Source organism: Thamnophis sirtalis, unplaced genomic scaffold (assembly GCF_051295495.1).
Source record: "Thamnophis sirtalis isolate CommonGarterSnake01/CBP01778 unplaced genomic scaffold, rThaSir2_p1.2 scaffold_5, whole genome shotgun sequence".
Lineage (NCBI taxonomy): Eukaryota > Metazoa > Chordata > Lepidosauria > Squamata > Natricidae > Thamnophis > Thamnophis sirtalis.
In genome coordinates this window covers 97,487,434-97,504,018 of record NW_028261385.1, presented here as the reverse complement: position 1 = coordinate 97,504,018, position 16,585 = coordinate 97,487,434, and the positions used below count along the sequence as shown (strand labels likewise).

At 36.9% G+C, this 16,585-nt stretch overlaps 2 protein-coding genes across 6 annotated transcripts in view; one reads left to right on the top strand and one right to left on the bottom strand.

The window, feature by feature from the left end:
- Positions 1 to 16,585, top strand: part of HOOK3 (hook microtubule tethering protein 3) — a 79,885-nt gene that overhangs the window by 58,085 nt on the left and 5,215 nt on the right. For 2 of the 4 annotated variants that reach the window (XM_087716250.1, XM_087716254.1), the window contains exons 20-22: positions 183 to 287; positions 643 to 714; positions 1,585 to 1,721. In XM_087716250.1, the coding sequence (XP_087572376.1) occupies positions 183 to 287; positions 643 to 714; positions 1,585 to 1,721 (314 nt within the window). Of the gene's footprint in view, positions 1 to 182; positions 288 to 642; positions 715 to 1,584; positions 5,217 to 7,230; positions 7,876 to 16,585 lie in introns of those variants that run through there. The other 2 variants (XM_087716251.1, XM_087716253.1) reach the window with 2 other exon arrangements.
- KCMF1 (potassium channel modulatory factor 1) overlaps positions 13,416 to 16,585 on the bottom strand; it is a 68,472-nt gene continuing 65,302 nt past the window's right edge. For both annotated transcript variants that reach the window (XM_087716255.1, XM_087716256.1), the window contains exon 7: positions 13,416 to 14,042. In XM_087716255.1, the coding sequence (XP_087572381.1) occupies positions 13,781 to 14,042 (262 nt within the window). In that variant the 3' untranslated portion in view covers positions 13,416 to 13,780. The remainder of the gene's footprint in view (positions 14,043 to 16,585) is intronic.

Genomic DNA, 16,585 nt, shown 5'->3' with positions numbered 1-16,585 from the left:
GCTTCTGCATGCAAAAGTTCTTAGATTCAGTCTGGCAGTCACCTGCTTAGACCTTTTCCTGTCTAAGACCTGGATAACTGCACCAATCAGAACAGACTGTTATGGAGTAGATTAACATATATTCAACTTCTTGTGTTCCTATTTGGAGTTAACTTCTTAGTATGTGATTCTTGCTTTTGCAGGTCATCCGTACTTTAGATCCCAAACAGAACCAAGGTTCAGCACCTGAAATTCAGGCACTAAAGAATCAACTGCAGGAACGTGAGAGGATGTTCCATTCCTTAGAGGTAATTTCCTATGAAATCTTGTGCATATTTAAACCAAATTAAGCCCTGCTCAAAATCAGTAGGTCTTATCTCAGTAGGTCTTATCTTGAGTACACACAATTGAGTCTTCTTGGCAATTACATTAAGCACATGAAAGGCAACCATTATGGTTTTTATCCTGAGCTGTTAATCTGAAATATGAGCTTTCATGATGAAAATTAAGAACCATATACAATTTTATGAATAATTTAAAATTCCACAGTTTGCCACCATTCCACACAACAGAAATAAAAATATGGATTTGAGCACTGAGCACAGTATACTCCCATTGTAGTAGGCATGTGAAATCATGAGAAATACTTTTTCCCCCCAATAGAAAGAATATGAAAAGACAAAGAGTCAAAGAGAAATGGAGGAGAGATACATTGTCAGTGCCTGGTACAATATGGTAAGTAAAGTCCAGATTGTAGAATAAGAGTCCCAGCAAAGATTAATTAGTTGCTTCACTTCTGTAGTATGTTTTTCAAAACTAAATTGATATTCAGACTTCAAAGGTGATGTGTCCCTGGTATCATAATTGTTTGTAGAACGTTCCCTTTATAATGCTCAGTTTTGAAACATATATTTCTGCTTCAACGCAGCCTCAGGGTGTTAAGGAATGTATTGTCTGTGTATTGATACAGTGCAGCCCTCATCCTGTGTATCTGCCTCCCCCAGAAGTTTCATGGAGGTGACAGGGAAAATTAAAATGAATGCCTTTGAAAGCAACCAAAGAGAACTGTTGTTAAGAGGGCATCCAATTTAGAATCAGAAAATCAGAAAGGGCCATGATTGATATACAGAACCTAACCCAGAGGGTTATAGCAATAGCACTTGGATTTATATACCACTTCATAGTGCTTTTTACAGCCCTCTCTCAGCCTATTGCCCCCAACAATCTGGGTCCTCATTTTACCCACCTCGGAAGTTTGAAAGGCTGAGTCAACCTTGAGCCGGTGAGATTTGAACTGCTGAACTCCAGCTGAAGTAGCCTGCATTACTGCACTCTAACCACTGCGCCACCTCGGTTCAATTATATTTTCTGGTCTGTTTTTTTAACATAAGGGAGCTTCCCCGGGAGGACCAAAACATTCTTTCTTCCGAAAGAGGGATGAAGTGTGTCTAAGGCCATCCGCTTAATCCAAGCAAACCTTGGTTTATTTTATTGGAAATAGTTTAGTGGAGTGACTTAATAGGTTTGGTGAAGAAATAGTGCAGACCAGTCAGCTTTCCAGACTAAATCTACATGCCTTTTCTTTTAATCTCTTTCTCTCTGTAGGGGATGACTCTTCATAAAAAAGCAGTAGAAGACAGACTTGCTAGTACTGGTTCAGGACAGTCTTTCCTAGCTAGGCAAAGGCAAGCCACCAGCACAAGGAGAGCTTATCCAGGCCATGTCCAGCCAGCCGCAGCAAGGTAGAGAGTCCTTGCCTTGCCTTTTGAATGGAAGCCATCCTGGAATCAAGACCTACTTCTGTTATAAGTGACTGTATTTCAGGAAAACCTAGCCAGCATTCTTTCAGTATTGTCTCTTCATGTCTCATTTCCAGAAGAGAACTTTTCTTTTTAATTTTCTTCTTCTTTTCTGGAGTCTTCCTTTTGTCTTTTAATGTGCCAAGATGTTGAAAAAACACCCAATGGGAAGGTTATTAATGGAATTTTCCCATACCTCTTTTCATATGCAGTTGTCATCTCTTAACAAAAACCCTATAATGTTTTCTTTTTCACACTAATTTGATCTGTTTGAATTGGGTATTGCAATTTTTAACTTTGCTACGCAGGAAGATGTGTAATATTACTTGCAAAGATTAGATAGACATGCTGGCAGAAGTTGTAAGAACCCGATGAGACATATTCATGACATTATCTTATGCTGCTGTTAATTCGTTTACTTTGGCTTCATCTGGTTGATTGTTTAAATGTTGCTTTAAAAAATATGCCCTCCATTACTGAGGACTGTTTTTGATAGGTCAATAAGAAGGACAAACCCATTGACATTGGTACTGATGTCTTAGGGTAATTAAGATCATTCTACCATGTAAACTTGCTAACCTGTTGTGCTAAGTGATATTTCATGCCTGTGCAGTTATGGATCTGTCAGAAGTACGGTTAGTGTTTCTCTGATTCTGCAAGTTATGAATTATGGTTTCTGAGCTACCTATTACACCCTTCTCAAATATTTGGGATTAACTCAAATTAAACAGTTCCATATGGATGGAGGTTTTATTGAAAACTTTAGTAGAGAGATTTTTTTTGCTGTATGTTTTTCTAAACATAAGCTTATGTTAACTTTTTAAGAATATCTCAAGAACCTTGGCTCTCTTTGGGTCGAAGGTAAGGTAAGAACCCTGTTTTTCATTTTGAACTGAGTGTATATGGATTTTATCACCATATTTATTTAGGTATGGATATTATTCCCCTCATTTTTGCTAATGCATTCATACTGTGCACAACAATTTTCTGACTTAAAGACGCTTGTTTTTAACTCATTGCCATCTAAGCACATGAAAGAAGTTTTTGAAATCCACTCATGTAAAGGTGACAAAAATAAGATGTAATGCCATTGGTCCTTCTGTAGAATGGTTCCAGTATTTGATAAAGTAGGCCAGATGATGTCCCTGCTGCAGAAAAATCATTTCATAATCAGTGTATGGCTAATTCCTTTGATAGGTTTTTACACCTATAAGCAAATGATATTAGGTAATCATTATGATTTTTGTGCTAATGCAAAAAATATATATCAGATTTTGTTGATTAAACTTACTTTGATAAAGCCTATACAGTACTTACTCTTTCGAGAGTTAACTTGTTCAAGTTATATAGAAGGTCTAACATTCTTAATTGACTACTTCTGTGCTTTTGTATGCAAAAACAGAGCAAAACTCATATCTGAAGATGTTTTTTTCTGCCAACTATTATGGTAATCTAATGAAACCTGATTATTTAGTCTTGCCTGAAAAAAAACCCTTGAATGTAATTTTTCATAAATAGATCTATCTTCTCTTCTTTTTCAACTTTCAGTCTATTCACTAGCTCTCCTTTCTGACTAGTTATTATTGAGGTTTTTGATCAGCTTTATTTCATGTTTTTTAATTAGTCTTTTATATTTTTCACCTTTCCTGAAAGCACCTTGAATTTATTTCTCCAGTCTGGCTAGTTCAGATCTACTTGTGCAGAAGTGATAAGTATGTCCGATGTAAAGTCTAATTCTTTTAAGGCTTTGCAATTTACATATTTCTTTGATTTTGATGCCCAGACACACGTTTCTGGAAGTTAAAAAAAATGAAAGTCAAATATCATATTAAGAAAGCCAAAGAAAGTTAGTGGCCGGTATTTCCTACTGAAATAAGTGGGATATTAGTTGCATCTAACTGTCCTTAATTTATGGAGGAGTCATGTATGGCTGTGTAATTTGTTGAATTCAGGAGCTGTGTAATTTGTTGCTACATGCAGACTCTCTGGCTAAGGTAATTTGAAGAAAAAATCATGTAGGATCTTCAAACTAGTCTACACTTTGTTTGAAACATTTCTTATAACACTATTTGCAACATCAAGATTTCAAAAATTCTGATAGAGTTGTGTTAAAGTTGGATTCTATTTTGTTATACTATTGTTTCTAGAATTTTATAATTAGGTTTTTTTCTGTTGCAAGTTTTTCTTCTTTCATACTTGTGACATGGCTAATTTTCTCCTATTAATCATGATTTTTAATGTATGAAATGATCAGTTAAATCTTAATTCCAATGAGATACTGAAAACTTAAGGAATTCTAGGAAATGAATGCAGGTAACCTGCTAGCACACCAAATATTTAATATTTCCTACTGCATTCTTGAATGTACCTTTAGGGTAGGCATATCAGGTTGAGAAAATTAACCATTAATTAGCCATTAAAATACACCGGAGGGACGTATTTCATTTCAATATTGGGTTATGAGCACAATAAACATTGTTCATATTTCTGGGAAAGGAATGTTTGATATGAATTTTTTGTTATATCATTTAGCTGAATTTACATGGCTGAAAAACTAGGCTGCAGCTTCATTATTAAGACAGTTGACAGTGGGTTGCTCACTTCCATTATCCTTCTTTTACAGAAGCAGCAAGAGACATTGCTCCTTAGCCAGGGGATTTTTTTCAGTCTTATGTTTTTTGCATAAAGGTTACAGACAGTCTTTACCTTATAATGAGCTTTAGGCCATCTACATGGTAATCCTGGCCTCATGTACCGATGTCTGAAGCTGCCTTTTTGGCTAGAAAACTAATTAGACTTTCAGTTTGGATTCTGAAAGTCTGAAGCTGGAATATAATTCAAGATGGACTATTTTCATGTGTGAAAATATACCTAATTATTTTTTCCACAAATAATTGCCCAGTTTGAGCTGGGTTTTCAGAAGACATTTGGGCAACTAGAGGACTGAATGCGATCAGGGAAAAGCAGATTTGGTTAATCAAACTGCAAGAGGCATAGTATAAGAGAAGCTGTGGAAAGTTTTTGTGCAAAATGACTTAACAATTTCAAGTGTTTTCAGCTGTTTTATGTTACATTTGGCATATTAAAAAGCTTGATTGCTATATACAGCAAAGTCTCCTATATAAATAGCTTATGAATTCATATATGCAACCAGGCAGGGAACTGCTAGATAGAATTTCCTTTCTTTCTTTTGGTATATTGTCTAGTACAGATAATGCCCAAAGGATCACACCATTTTGGATTTTTTGAGGGCCGATAAATTCTGTAGACTGTTTTTTTGCAAATATATCTTCACATCTTAGACTGCGCTCACTGATATTATTAATCTAATTGCATTGTTTTAAGCTAACTACATAGTAACAATTGTCCCAAAATTTGCTAACTTGCTTAGAAAATAAGGGCTGTTTGATACATTGAATTTCTCCCCCATCCCCAGTCTGTTCTAAGTTAGCTGAATTTTTTTCTTAGTTAATATCAAATAACATATCATTTCTGGGCATCTGCTTTTTTTTTTTTTTTAAAGAGTGGAGTTTATTTGCAAGGAGAAGTATAGAAAGAGATAACCATATCATCTCCCACTTTCCCACCTAGCAAAACATTGAAGCTCTAGAAAAAAAGATGGGTAGATGGCCAAGCTCCTATAGCACACAATATGTTAGCATTCATTGGCAGTGCTATTTGACGACTTCCGTTCCTCCTGTTAAACAGTATTAACACACAGACCTCTTGCAATACACACCTTTAGACTGAAGTATGTTTTATAAATGCACCTTTATTTACTAGTATGATTTTAAAAGTGCACTAATGTTCAATACTATATATATATATATATACCAGAACAATTTTGTTGTCATTGTTATTGTTGGAGAAAATGGATAGGAAAGGTTGCCAGTTTCTTTTCCAGCTTTTAATTTAATACCCAAGATTTGTCACTCAATAGATGCAATATTGTATGTACTGAGACTGCTTACCGTCTTAATACATATAGATCCCTGTTTTTGTTTTTATGCATCTCCTTCAGCAGATTTGTTACCCTTCTGTTTTTCTATTCTATCCATTTATACATGCACAAGCAGCTCTGGAAAGGAATGTAGAGAGCAGGAACATTTAAAAAAAAACTGTGCCTTTCCTGCATTTCAGTGTTATGTGATAGAACTTTCTTAGATTGTTCTTTGGGTTGAGTGTATTTATCTTAAGATCTCTGTCCCTCATCTATGTTACCTTCCCTTTGGATTGCACTAATGTGTCTTTCTTTATGTTATGAAATATTGCTGTTGTTCATGTAGACTACGTTGACAGTTGGAATGCATTGTGCTGCCTTTAAAAAATTTAAAGCTGCTTTTTCCCCCACACACTTGTAAGTATTGGCTTGTTCTGCTGTAGATTTCACTTTATATTGAGGCAGATGTAGGAAACACGGCACTACGAGAGAAAACCTGAGGGAATATTACGATTATATTTATATCACTGCTTTTATCATCTTGTAGTTAGAGATGAAGCTTTTGGAAGAGTTGGTCAGTTTTATGGGAGAACCGCTTTGAGGAGATTGAAGGGAGGAAGCCAGCCTCACTTCCATTAAGCCTCATTGCAGGAGCAACTGCATCTGAAATAAGTTTATAATCTGATTATGATTCTCAATGTAGCTACTGGGAGGTAGGGTTTGGCTTTGAGACCACCGGTTGCTGGCTTCTATTTTTAAACCATAAGAAACAGTCTCCCCACGTGTTCCAAGTGAAAACAAAGGAGTGTTTAGTATTCAGTGGTTTCAGAAAGAGTCTGTTTCTGTTGTGAAACATGACAGGGTCTTTCCATCTGCAGGGGGAAAGATGTAGAGAAAGAAAACTTAGAATGGGGTTGTTTGGACCATGGTGGAAGAGAGATCTTTGGCAGTTCCAGTCTGGCTACTATTTCAAATAAATTGATTGTGTCCTACATTAACATTCAGCATCAAAGATAAGAAATAAAACTATACTGAGTAGTAAGGATACCTCTGGCTAACCCTCTCTACCAGTCAGACTGAGGCAAAACTTAATAGTGGCTCAACAGTGACAGGGTGGGAAAGTGAGGCCGAAATGTTTGTCCTCCAGCAACTTCAGACTCTGAAGTAGAGTCAATTCCTGGCTGTGTTGATTCATTTGGGGTGGGGGTGGGGGTGGGGCTATGATTTATGACACTTAAGATTTTTTTTCCAGAGAAAGTTTACTGCTGGAATTACTGAGTTGTTGCAGATACATAGACAATACCAGGAAAAGATGTTTGGCTGGACCTGGCAGTTGAGAAGCCAGTTCTGGAAATTTGGCTTTCAACCTTGTCAGTCTTCTGAGTTGTTTTGGTAGCAGTGCCATAAAAATGAAATTATCATTGTCTCACAATAAGAGTGGCCTTCCTTATTTAGATACCTCCAATTAAAAAATCATGTGTCCTGCTACCTTGGTTCCCTTGCATATTCTTGTCTGTACTGTATTAGCTCCTATGAAGGACTTGCTTTGTAGTTGTTTGGTGAGTTGCTTGGTGTTTTGGCCTGATCTTAAAATATGTGCTTGCGATTGGGAGCGTTTTTAATATGTCTATTTTTTTTAATTTTTTCCACCTACAGAAACTCTTTAGACCATCAGATAAGGGGAAAGAGTATGAATTTTGCTTTTAGCCTCCATTAGGCAACTTGGCCTGTCAATTTGCAATGATTTAGGTTTTCTTCAACATTAATATCATGATGCAACTGCCATTTTTTGAGATCCTAAGCATGTGTTCGACCTATCTGTGTGTTTCAATAACAACTTGTTTGACTGTCCTGAGCTACCAAAATTACTTGTTTGTCACATTGCCAATAAAATGTATTTTTTTCTGTAAGAATGAAGTTCTAGGATTACTAGATATTAATTTTCCCCAAAGTATGATTTCTCACCATACCGCCATTGTAGTGATTTTAAAAACCTATCTGTATATAGATAAACATGATAATAATGGTTGTAAGTTCAGATATCTTTTGGGAGGAAGGAGATCGGGATGTTTCCTCTCAGTCCAGAACATTCTTCCAAGACTACAAAACCAGTGTACAGTTGTTAAACAAGTTGTAAATAAAGGCTTCTATAAAATGTGTGATGCTTTTTTATTACAAGAGAACATCTATCTTGTCACAACTAGCAGTCTTCTTATTTTTCTTCAGAAGAATTCTTTGAGGAAATTGAGACAGTCAATTGCTTAGCTTTCAATACTGAATATGAATTCCTATCTTCTTTGGTTAAGCCATATATGCTATCCAGTCTACTTGTATCAGAAGGTGTTGTTGGATCCACTTTGCTGCTGTAGTGAACAAAAGCAGTCCTTAGAACTTATGTACAATAATCTAAAGCCTACTCACAGAAGCTCCTGTAGGAATTAAAGCAGATTTCTTTTTTTAAAAAAGTTATGAAAAAATACTTTACAGAGGAGCAAGAAAATGAGTGGGCTTTTATATTCCCTAGGATTTCTAACCATTTGGTGCAGCTTTGTTCATAACATTTCCAGGAGTCTCCATCTGCTTCAATGGTAGGGAATGGAAGTCTCAGTGTGGTATGGGGTAGAAGGAAGCCAGTGATAAATCTTTTTGGAGTGGCAAAGTGTTGGACTTCACTCACTTTCTCAGCTGCCATTAAAGTAGCCTTTCAGGAAGTCCAGTTTCCTCTTGAAAAAGGGACAACAATGATCTGGATGACTGAGAATCTCCAGACATTTGCTGTCTTCTGTTCATGGAATGGAATGCTTCCATGCTGATCATGCCAACCCAACTGGCTCTCACCATTATTAGTACTGCTTCGAGTCTGGTCCTGCCATTATGTTTTGCAGTTAGGGCAGGTTGAAGACTCCTCACAATGAATGGATGCAAAGTTGACACTTAAAAGGGGACTCAGTGTTTTATTACTGTAAAAGTAGGAGTGGACCCCAAGACCCCAAATGTCTTGTTCCGTAGCTGGGCCATCTCTGATAATACAGTAGATCTTACTGTGCCTCCCTGCTTCTGTTGCCTTTCCTAACACTGCATTTGGCAACAATAACATAACCCAACTCCTGGCAGTGACAAAGGGGCTGAATTTGCCAGCCAGCTCTGACAGCAGCCTAGAAAAATCAATAAGCAGAGGCAACAAAACAGTTCCAAGTGAATTCTGAGTGTTATCCAGAAGAGGTAATGTCTTGCCAAAATTGTCTATTTAACCAGACATCTCAAGACCAGTGAAGAGAAAGCTACATTAGACTGCCTATACCCCAGGCACACATCAAATGGGCTCTTTGCAAGATAATTTGGAGGTTGTTGTCCTTTCTTCATTGCTCCTATTGATTTTTTAAGAAGATCTATAGGGATGTTTTAATTTTTTGGGAGTAGAAATATCTTTCACCTTATCCAACTGAAAATTTGGATAATGTCCCCTGCTATAGCAGGAGTCCTGCTATTTTCATCATTCTGCATCTTTTAGGTTTTTGGATTTGTTTCCATTAAAGCATATGGATAAAACTTATACAACCCCCCATATATAGGTGATCTCGACTTACGACCACAATTGAGCCCAAATTTTGTTTCCAAGTCAGAATTTGTTGAGTTTCTTGCCACAGTTCTTAAGTTATGAACTGTAGTTCATAAATTAGTAATCTGGTTGTTAAGGGACTCTGGCATCCCCATTGTCTTTGCATATCAGAAGTTTGTAAAAGGTGACCCCCCCCAATGCTGCAACCATTATAATTATGCATCAGTTGCCAAGCATCTGAATGTTGATTACATGATCACAGGGATGCTGCAAAGGTGGTAATTCTGAAAAATGTTCATGTCACTTTTTTCAGTGCCTTTGTAACAGTCACTAAATGAACTGTTGTAAATTGAGGGCTACCTATACAGGTTTAATCCAACTGCTAAATATGAGGGAAGGTTAAAATGTTTGTAATGGCCGCATGTTTACAAAACTAATTTTTGATTTTAAGTGCTCATTCCAACTCCCTTCTTACCAAGTCATGAAATTATCAATGCAAATCCATGTCAAAAAGCACTTTTGTTCCCCAAAGAAGCTGGATACTGATAGAATACAGGGAGGAATGCCTAGGCCACAGGGTCTGGTGGGGTGCCACAAGGGCTGGTACTCTCGTCTCCCGTTACTAACAACACAAATACCAGAGTTGCTTTTGGTGAGAGATGAGGTTATAGAACTATCTGATTAATAAATAAACATGAAGTCTCTGGGTGAGGTATCAGTATGCTAGCTTTTCGTCTCCATAGTAGGCTATTTGATGCCATGGAAGAATCGTTGTCGGGTTACAGGTGTGATGGGGAAACAACAGGCTTCAATGCAATCCAAGCAAAATGGAATAACTCTTAGGTTTTAGGAAAACCTCTCCCCTCCCCAATCTCTGTAAACCTTCCATCTTGAGTTTTGGATGAGGCTGCAGTTACATCTGCACCAACTCCTGGACCAGGAATCCCTGTTTAGTCACACATGCCTTGGTCACTTCCCAATTAGATTTCTGCAACTTGTTCTGCATAGAGCTACCTTTAACAGTATTTGAAAGCTTCAGCTTGTGCAAAATGCAGCGATGTGGGAAACTATGGATGCATCTTTAAAAGTATTTGATTTGAATTATTGGAATGGCACTATACAATTACAAGGTATAGACAAGATTTTTCTATCTGCTATACGTATACAGTAAAAATCCAAAGTTAAACATGTTGCTTTAGTGAGATGCTGCTGCTGCTGCTGCTGCAAGGAATACAAAATAAAAACACTTGAAACCCACCACGTGGAAGGAGTTTAATTCACTCACATATGATTTCTTGTGCCAATAAGCCAAAAAACGAAGCTGGCTTTTGGAAATTACTTGTTTGCATTAAATGAAAAATGGCCTTTTGATTTGAATTCCTAGGTTTTATCTGATGTAGATTAACAACTTTTCTGAAACATTTTGTAAATAAAATATATCTTAAAAAAGTAATCCGGGGTCCTAAGGCTACCCTGATACAAGTAAAACTAGAAAGCTGTACTTTCAAATCAAATGATTATACAAACTGAAAAGTCATACTAATTTTGACAACCTTGTTCTGGGTAAGATTTTAAATCAATTAAATATTTTAACTGTCAAATATATCAGTCTGAAATGAGGCAACTGAGAATATTGTATTGAATTGTCAGGGGTAAGACAACAGGACCAACCAAACATCCAGTATGTAATCTAAGAATGTGTTAAATATATTCTTAATAATTAAAAATGAGAAGATGAGGTTTCTCCGTTTTTGTCAACTGAGAATATGAGAATTTCCCTTGTCCAATTTCTGAACAGCAAACTGCAATCAAAAAACCAAATAACCAACCTGGTAAAGTCAGAAGATCGTTTTGTGTCTTGTAATACTCTACAATTTGTTGAATGGCTCCTTCAGCCAATTCAAATTGAAAAAAAATATCCAGTTTGTTTTAAGAGTATAAACTTTCAGTGCCTTGAATCTGTCCATTCACTTGAAGTTAAAACAATGTTGATCGAAGGCTTTTTAAGTATAACTTATTTATGGAAATGCTCTGTTACCTTATTTTTATCCCACCTGTATTATTTTTCTAAATAACTCAGGGTGGCGAGCATATATAATACTCTTTTCTATTTTCCCCACAACTTTGTGAGATGGGTTGCTTCATATTCCAAGATTTCCAATAAGATCCAATTTTATGCTTCTTTTGTGAAGCTTTTATTGCCTCCATTTCATGCTTTTTAAGAAACTGATGTTGACAACATTCCAAAACAGGATACTAACTTATTTACAAAATTATGTGAAGTAAAAGCCCCATAACATTTGAAAGCCGCTGGCCACTTAAGCTCCTACAACTTAGAAACACTTTAAATGAGCATATGGTTTTAATGGAGCATCGTAGTTTTGGCATATCTAGTGAAATAATGAAACATTTAATGTTTCATGACAGAACACCACATCCTCTATAGTCAGCAAGCAAGCCTCACAAATCATGTAGTCTTTTAATGTATTTTCAAGTTTGTGACCAAAGTTTAAAAGGAAGTTGTGTGTTCGGAGAGAGCGAGAGAGAACCAAGACTTTCTCCAGTGTAAGCTTCCTTAAAGCATCATTGTAGAGGCCTGCAATCAATTTGTTTGGATAACACAGCAACATCAAAGAATCAACTGAACAAACAGTCTTGAAAATGCTTTATTGAACTGTGGGTCTTACTGTAATGTGCAGGTGTGTTTGAAAAGACTACAGCTTGAAAACTGGTTTTTTAAAATCCTCAACAGTTTTTTTTTTTAAAAAAAACCCTTACCGGGTTTAATACCCAAGTTAACCAGAGGGCAGCTATAGAATTCCCCCCCCCTTAGAACATTCAGTTTCAAAAAGTAAAGAGAAAAAACAAATCTAGTATTGTATTTTATAAAGAAATCATTGGAGTCAAACTGACAGCCGTCAATAGAGTTTACCATTTTAAGAGTAGTATCCATGTCAAGACTCTATCCTGCTATTTGAATCTGGATTTTTATTTTATTTTATTTTATTTTAAAAAGCTTGTAACGTGGCAGAAGTGGAAGAATATACAGGCAAACGAGGGGTGAAGAAAGTGAGAGAACCAGGCAGAAACATGATTGTGGTCTAAGCCTAGTTTAGATTTAACCAGAAGCAGTGTGCAATTTTGTCTTTATTGTCTAACTTTACATTCCCTTTCCCACAACCCCACCCTCCACCCCTCCCAAACCACAATACCCCCACCTGTCCCTGCCTTGGAGTTATTATGAAAGTCTATGCACAAAACACTGTACATTTTATACATACAGGATTAATAGTATAGGCATGTAGGTGGCATGATTCCATTAAAAGGCTTAAAAAATGTTTTATGCCAGAAAAATATATATGAAGAAATAATAAATTAAAAGGTGCTGGAATTAGCATTAAGAATGCAGTTGCAATATATTGACAAAAGTCTGGGAATCATCTTAAGCTCTCCTGATACTGATAAGTCTCTGCAACTAGGAAGCAAATACATAAATAACTAGGCATATGACCAAGATGGTGAACGTTTTAAAAGAAGACAATTATGATCCAGGTTAACTTTTACTTTAAGACAGTGAATAAATGAACCATCTACACCTGAATAAAACATGTGTCAACAGTTTGAATTTTTTTTTTTAAAAAAAGCAACCATTAAAAAGAAGGGGGGAAAAACCCTTTTAAACAAAGCTGAACAAGTGTGCAGATTCCAAGGTACACAAAAGTTCCTGTTGCCAAGCTTGGCAGTGGTCTTACTTTTGTATTTCCTGGTGATGCATAAAAACCAGGCTGATTTATTCCATACGTTAAGTTTGATGGTTAAAGTGGGCAACATTAAAAGACACACTGAGCAAAATGCCACACCCTGAAAAACAACAAGCGGTCCCACTGCAGAGCTTGCGTGATGTGCCAACAGCACACGAAAAAAGGGTGGTTCCGATATACATTATTCAAAAGCTACTTGATGGTCACATGTCACTAAATGAGCACTAACGTCTTCGTCTTGTAACCTTTGAATAATAGGAAAGCTTTGGGAGAGGGAGTTGTTTGTAGTTTTACTCCTTGTATTTAAAAGTGTTTTTTTAAATGACAAGGTCACTAAAACTCATGCACGCTGCAAAAAACCTCATGCAGTAAAGGTAAACCATCCAAGCAGTTTTTATTCATTAATATTCATAAATACACACAGCAGCTTCATTAGAGATTTCTTTTTTTTTCCTCTTCAGTTTGAATGTGGAGTATTAGGAGAGCCTTTTGCATGTCAAAAGTACAGAGCACAGAGGATTCCCCTCTGCACTAAAACCTACATTTACCTGCTAGAAGTAAAAATTATTTTAAGTGGAAATGATTATCATATATATCTTTTTCTCTCTTCCTTTGAATGTACACAATGTAACAAGAGTGACAGACCTGAAATTACAATCACCAAAACAAACCCAAGATAGTTGTTGTCCACTTTCATTGGCAAATACAGCACAGAGGACATTGTCTGCGAAGTGGGATGTCATCAAAGAGGAGGTGGAGGAGGCTCATTTCCTTTATTACTCTCTTTTAAATTTAGATTTTCTAAAGCAACATCTAAAGGCATAATATCTACACAGCCCATAGCACCAAAATCGGCAAATTCCCCACGTTCATCCTCATCAGAGGATGAGCTTTCTTCCCGCATCAAAGTGGACAATAGAAGCTCTTGAACAAACAGGCTGCGATCAGCCCGCTCACTCTCCATTGACTGACGCTCTACTTCAGACATCTTGGGATCATTCAACCTGCATAAAAGATGGAACAGGATATAGCTGAAAAAGATCACAAGTGTTTCGTTGTAGGACCAATAATTCTAAAAAGCCATGTAAGGCTCTGGGGATGTTAGAATGGTAATCGTTTTGAATTTAATATGTAAGTCATAAGCTACCTGGGATTGCTGTTCCAATATGGGCAGCCATACAAGTCTTTTAAATGAATTATGGGGGGGTGGTGTTGGGAACAAAAAACAAATCCAAAGTTTATCTCCAGGCCATAAAGAAAAGAGAAAGGGAGCAATAGTTACTTGTTGCTTATGACTAATAACCAGAGCTTCTACGTTTGACCCTGTAAGCTCACTACTGCTCAACAATTGTGTGCCAAGAGTTGAGGAAGATCTGGAGAAGATGTATTTATTTATTTATTTAGCAAGGGGAAGGAGGGCAGACTCTTTGCCCATTACACTTTAGTACTCTGCTTACATTTCCTTGTGTTTTTCCTTCAAAGGTCAGTTTTAAGGTATTTGTTTTTGTTTTCTTCTATTTGAGGAAGGTTATCTTTCGATGAACTAAGATGATCTAACATTTCAGGCTGTTGGATATGAGAAGGCTTTCTCACTGCTGATCCCCTATATCTGGGACTCCTTTCTTATAGAGATGCTTATGGTTTAATTGCTTTTTAAAAATAGTTTTCATATACATTTATTCCAGACTGCATATAGTACTTAAGGAATGTTCAATTGGATGTTTTTTGTTAAACAAATTAAAATACAATTAAAGCTTGCAAATCATCTAGCACCCTGAAAAATAAGAGATAAACAGGTCAGGGGAGAAATGCTGGACTATTCAAGTTCCAATTCAAGCATGGCGCCCCCAGGTAAATTTAGTTTAAGTGACTCATTCCTGCTCATTCCAAGTCAAGTCAAAGGGTGACTATTGTGGGGCTGAAGACATCCCATCAGGAACCTATGCACCATGAAGGAATGTGATACACAATGAGGCAAATAAAGAGGCGTGAGCACCTTAAACAGTACACAAGCCTTTACGAATTCATTGTGGCATACACAGACACAAATTTGAAGAAGAAAAAATCAGAAACACACAGATTACATCCAATACGTATAGTGGGGGTTAACTGAAAATCTATTGAGAAGTATTATTACTTCAGTTACTTTGAGCCTGAATAGAGGCAATGGTTATTCTTTGTGGTCTCTGTGCATCACTCATGGGTTTGTGCCTGCACAAAACATCAACCTGGAAAATTCCCCAGCTGAGCTTTTGGTGAAAATGCTGCTTCCTTCTTGCTCTGCACTCTGGCCTTGGCTAAACTCCATTAGTCCTTTCTAACTGCTGCTTCGGCACCAATTAAAGAGAGGAGTTCTCTCATCTTTCTGACTCCAAACCAGCTGATTTTCATTTATTTTTATTTCCTTTTAGATCCCTTCTCCTATCCTCCTATCTCATTGTCTTCTTCATTTTTCTCAGCATACTTGCTCACTTTGGAAAAGCCAGTTAGATCTCATCTATTCTTTCCAAACTACCATATAAACTCTCCCCTATATACAGTATATTCCCACTGCTTATTGTTCTGAATAGGGTAAATATTTGTCTGAAGTTATCAGCAATGTATGCTTCCTACCTTTCAGGCATTCTGAAATCCAATGGTCTCACTTGAGAGGTTCTCTTTGGGAACACATACTGTGGCTACATTTCTAGTCAAATAATCTAGTGCAGGGGTGTCAAACTCACAGGCCACAGACCAGAAGCATCATGTGCTGGCCACGCCTGGTTTAGCAAAGTGGAAAAATCACGATACATCATGTGATGACTCCGTGATGATGCAAGTTTGACACCCCTGATCTAGTGTGTCAAATTGGCCAACATCTGGCCTCTACAGTTGCAGTCTTGAAATACCAAATCTAAAATCAGTATGGGAGGTTTTCACTGTTTTCTTGCCAGCAACGTGATCATCTTCAATTCTGAGACTGCATTTTCTTGAACCAATATCAATTACAGTTGCTTCTGAAACATGGTTGAACTATCTCTGCTCTAATCAATAAAATATTAAAAATGTGTTAGGTTTTTTTTTTTTAAAGATCAAGATTCAAAATCTACTTCTTAGGAATTTCTTATCTGTCCCTTAGCAATTATTGTGTTATTCGTTGCTGGTACTATTTTGTTATCAGCTGACAAACTTACCTGCTCCATCAGCTGTTCATGGTCACTTCACCAGAGCTACAGCAACTTCTGACTGCATTTGCTTGAGGAGGGCTTCTTCCCAAAATATGTGGAGTTGCTGGCTTGTCCACACCTTCCATGTTTGTGGAACATTATCAGCTAGATATCCAAGTCAGAGCAGATGCTTATAGTTTTGCTGTTATTTTAACATAATGCAATCTGCCCCTCCTCCTAAAGCTGTACAAAGCTACTGTAAGTTTGATTAACGGATAACAACAAACTGTGTTGCTTAACTGTAGCTCTTCCATTGATCATCTCCATATTCCTAGAATCCATCAGCTTATACCACTATAGATACCCCTACCATCAATGAATGTAGCAGCAGTGGAAATCTA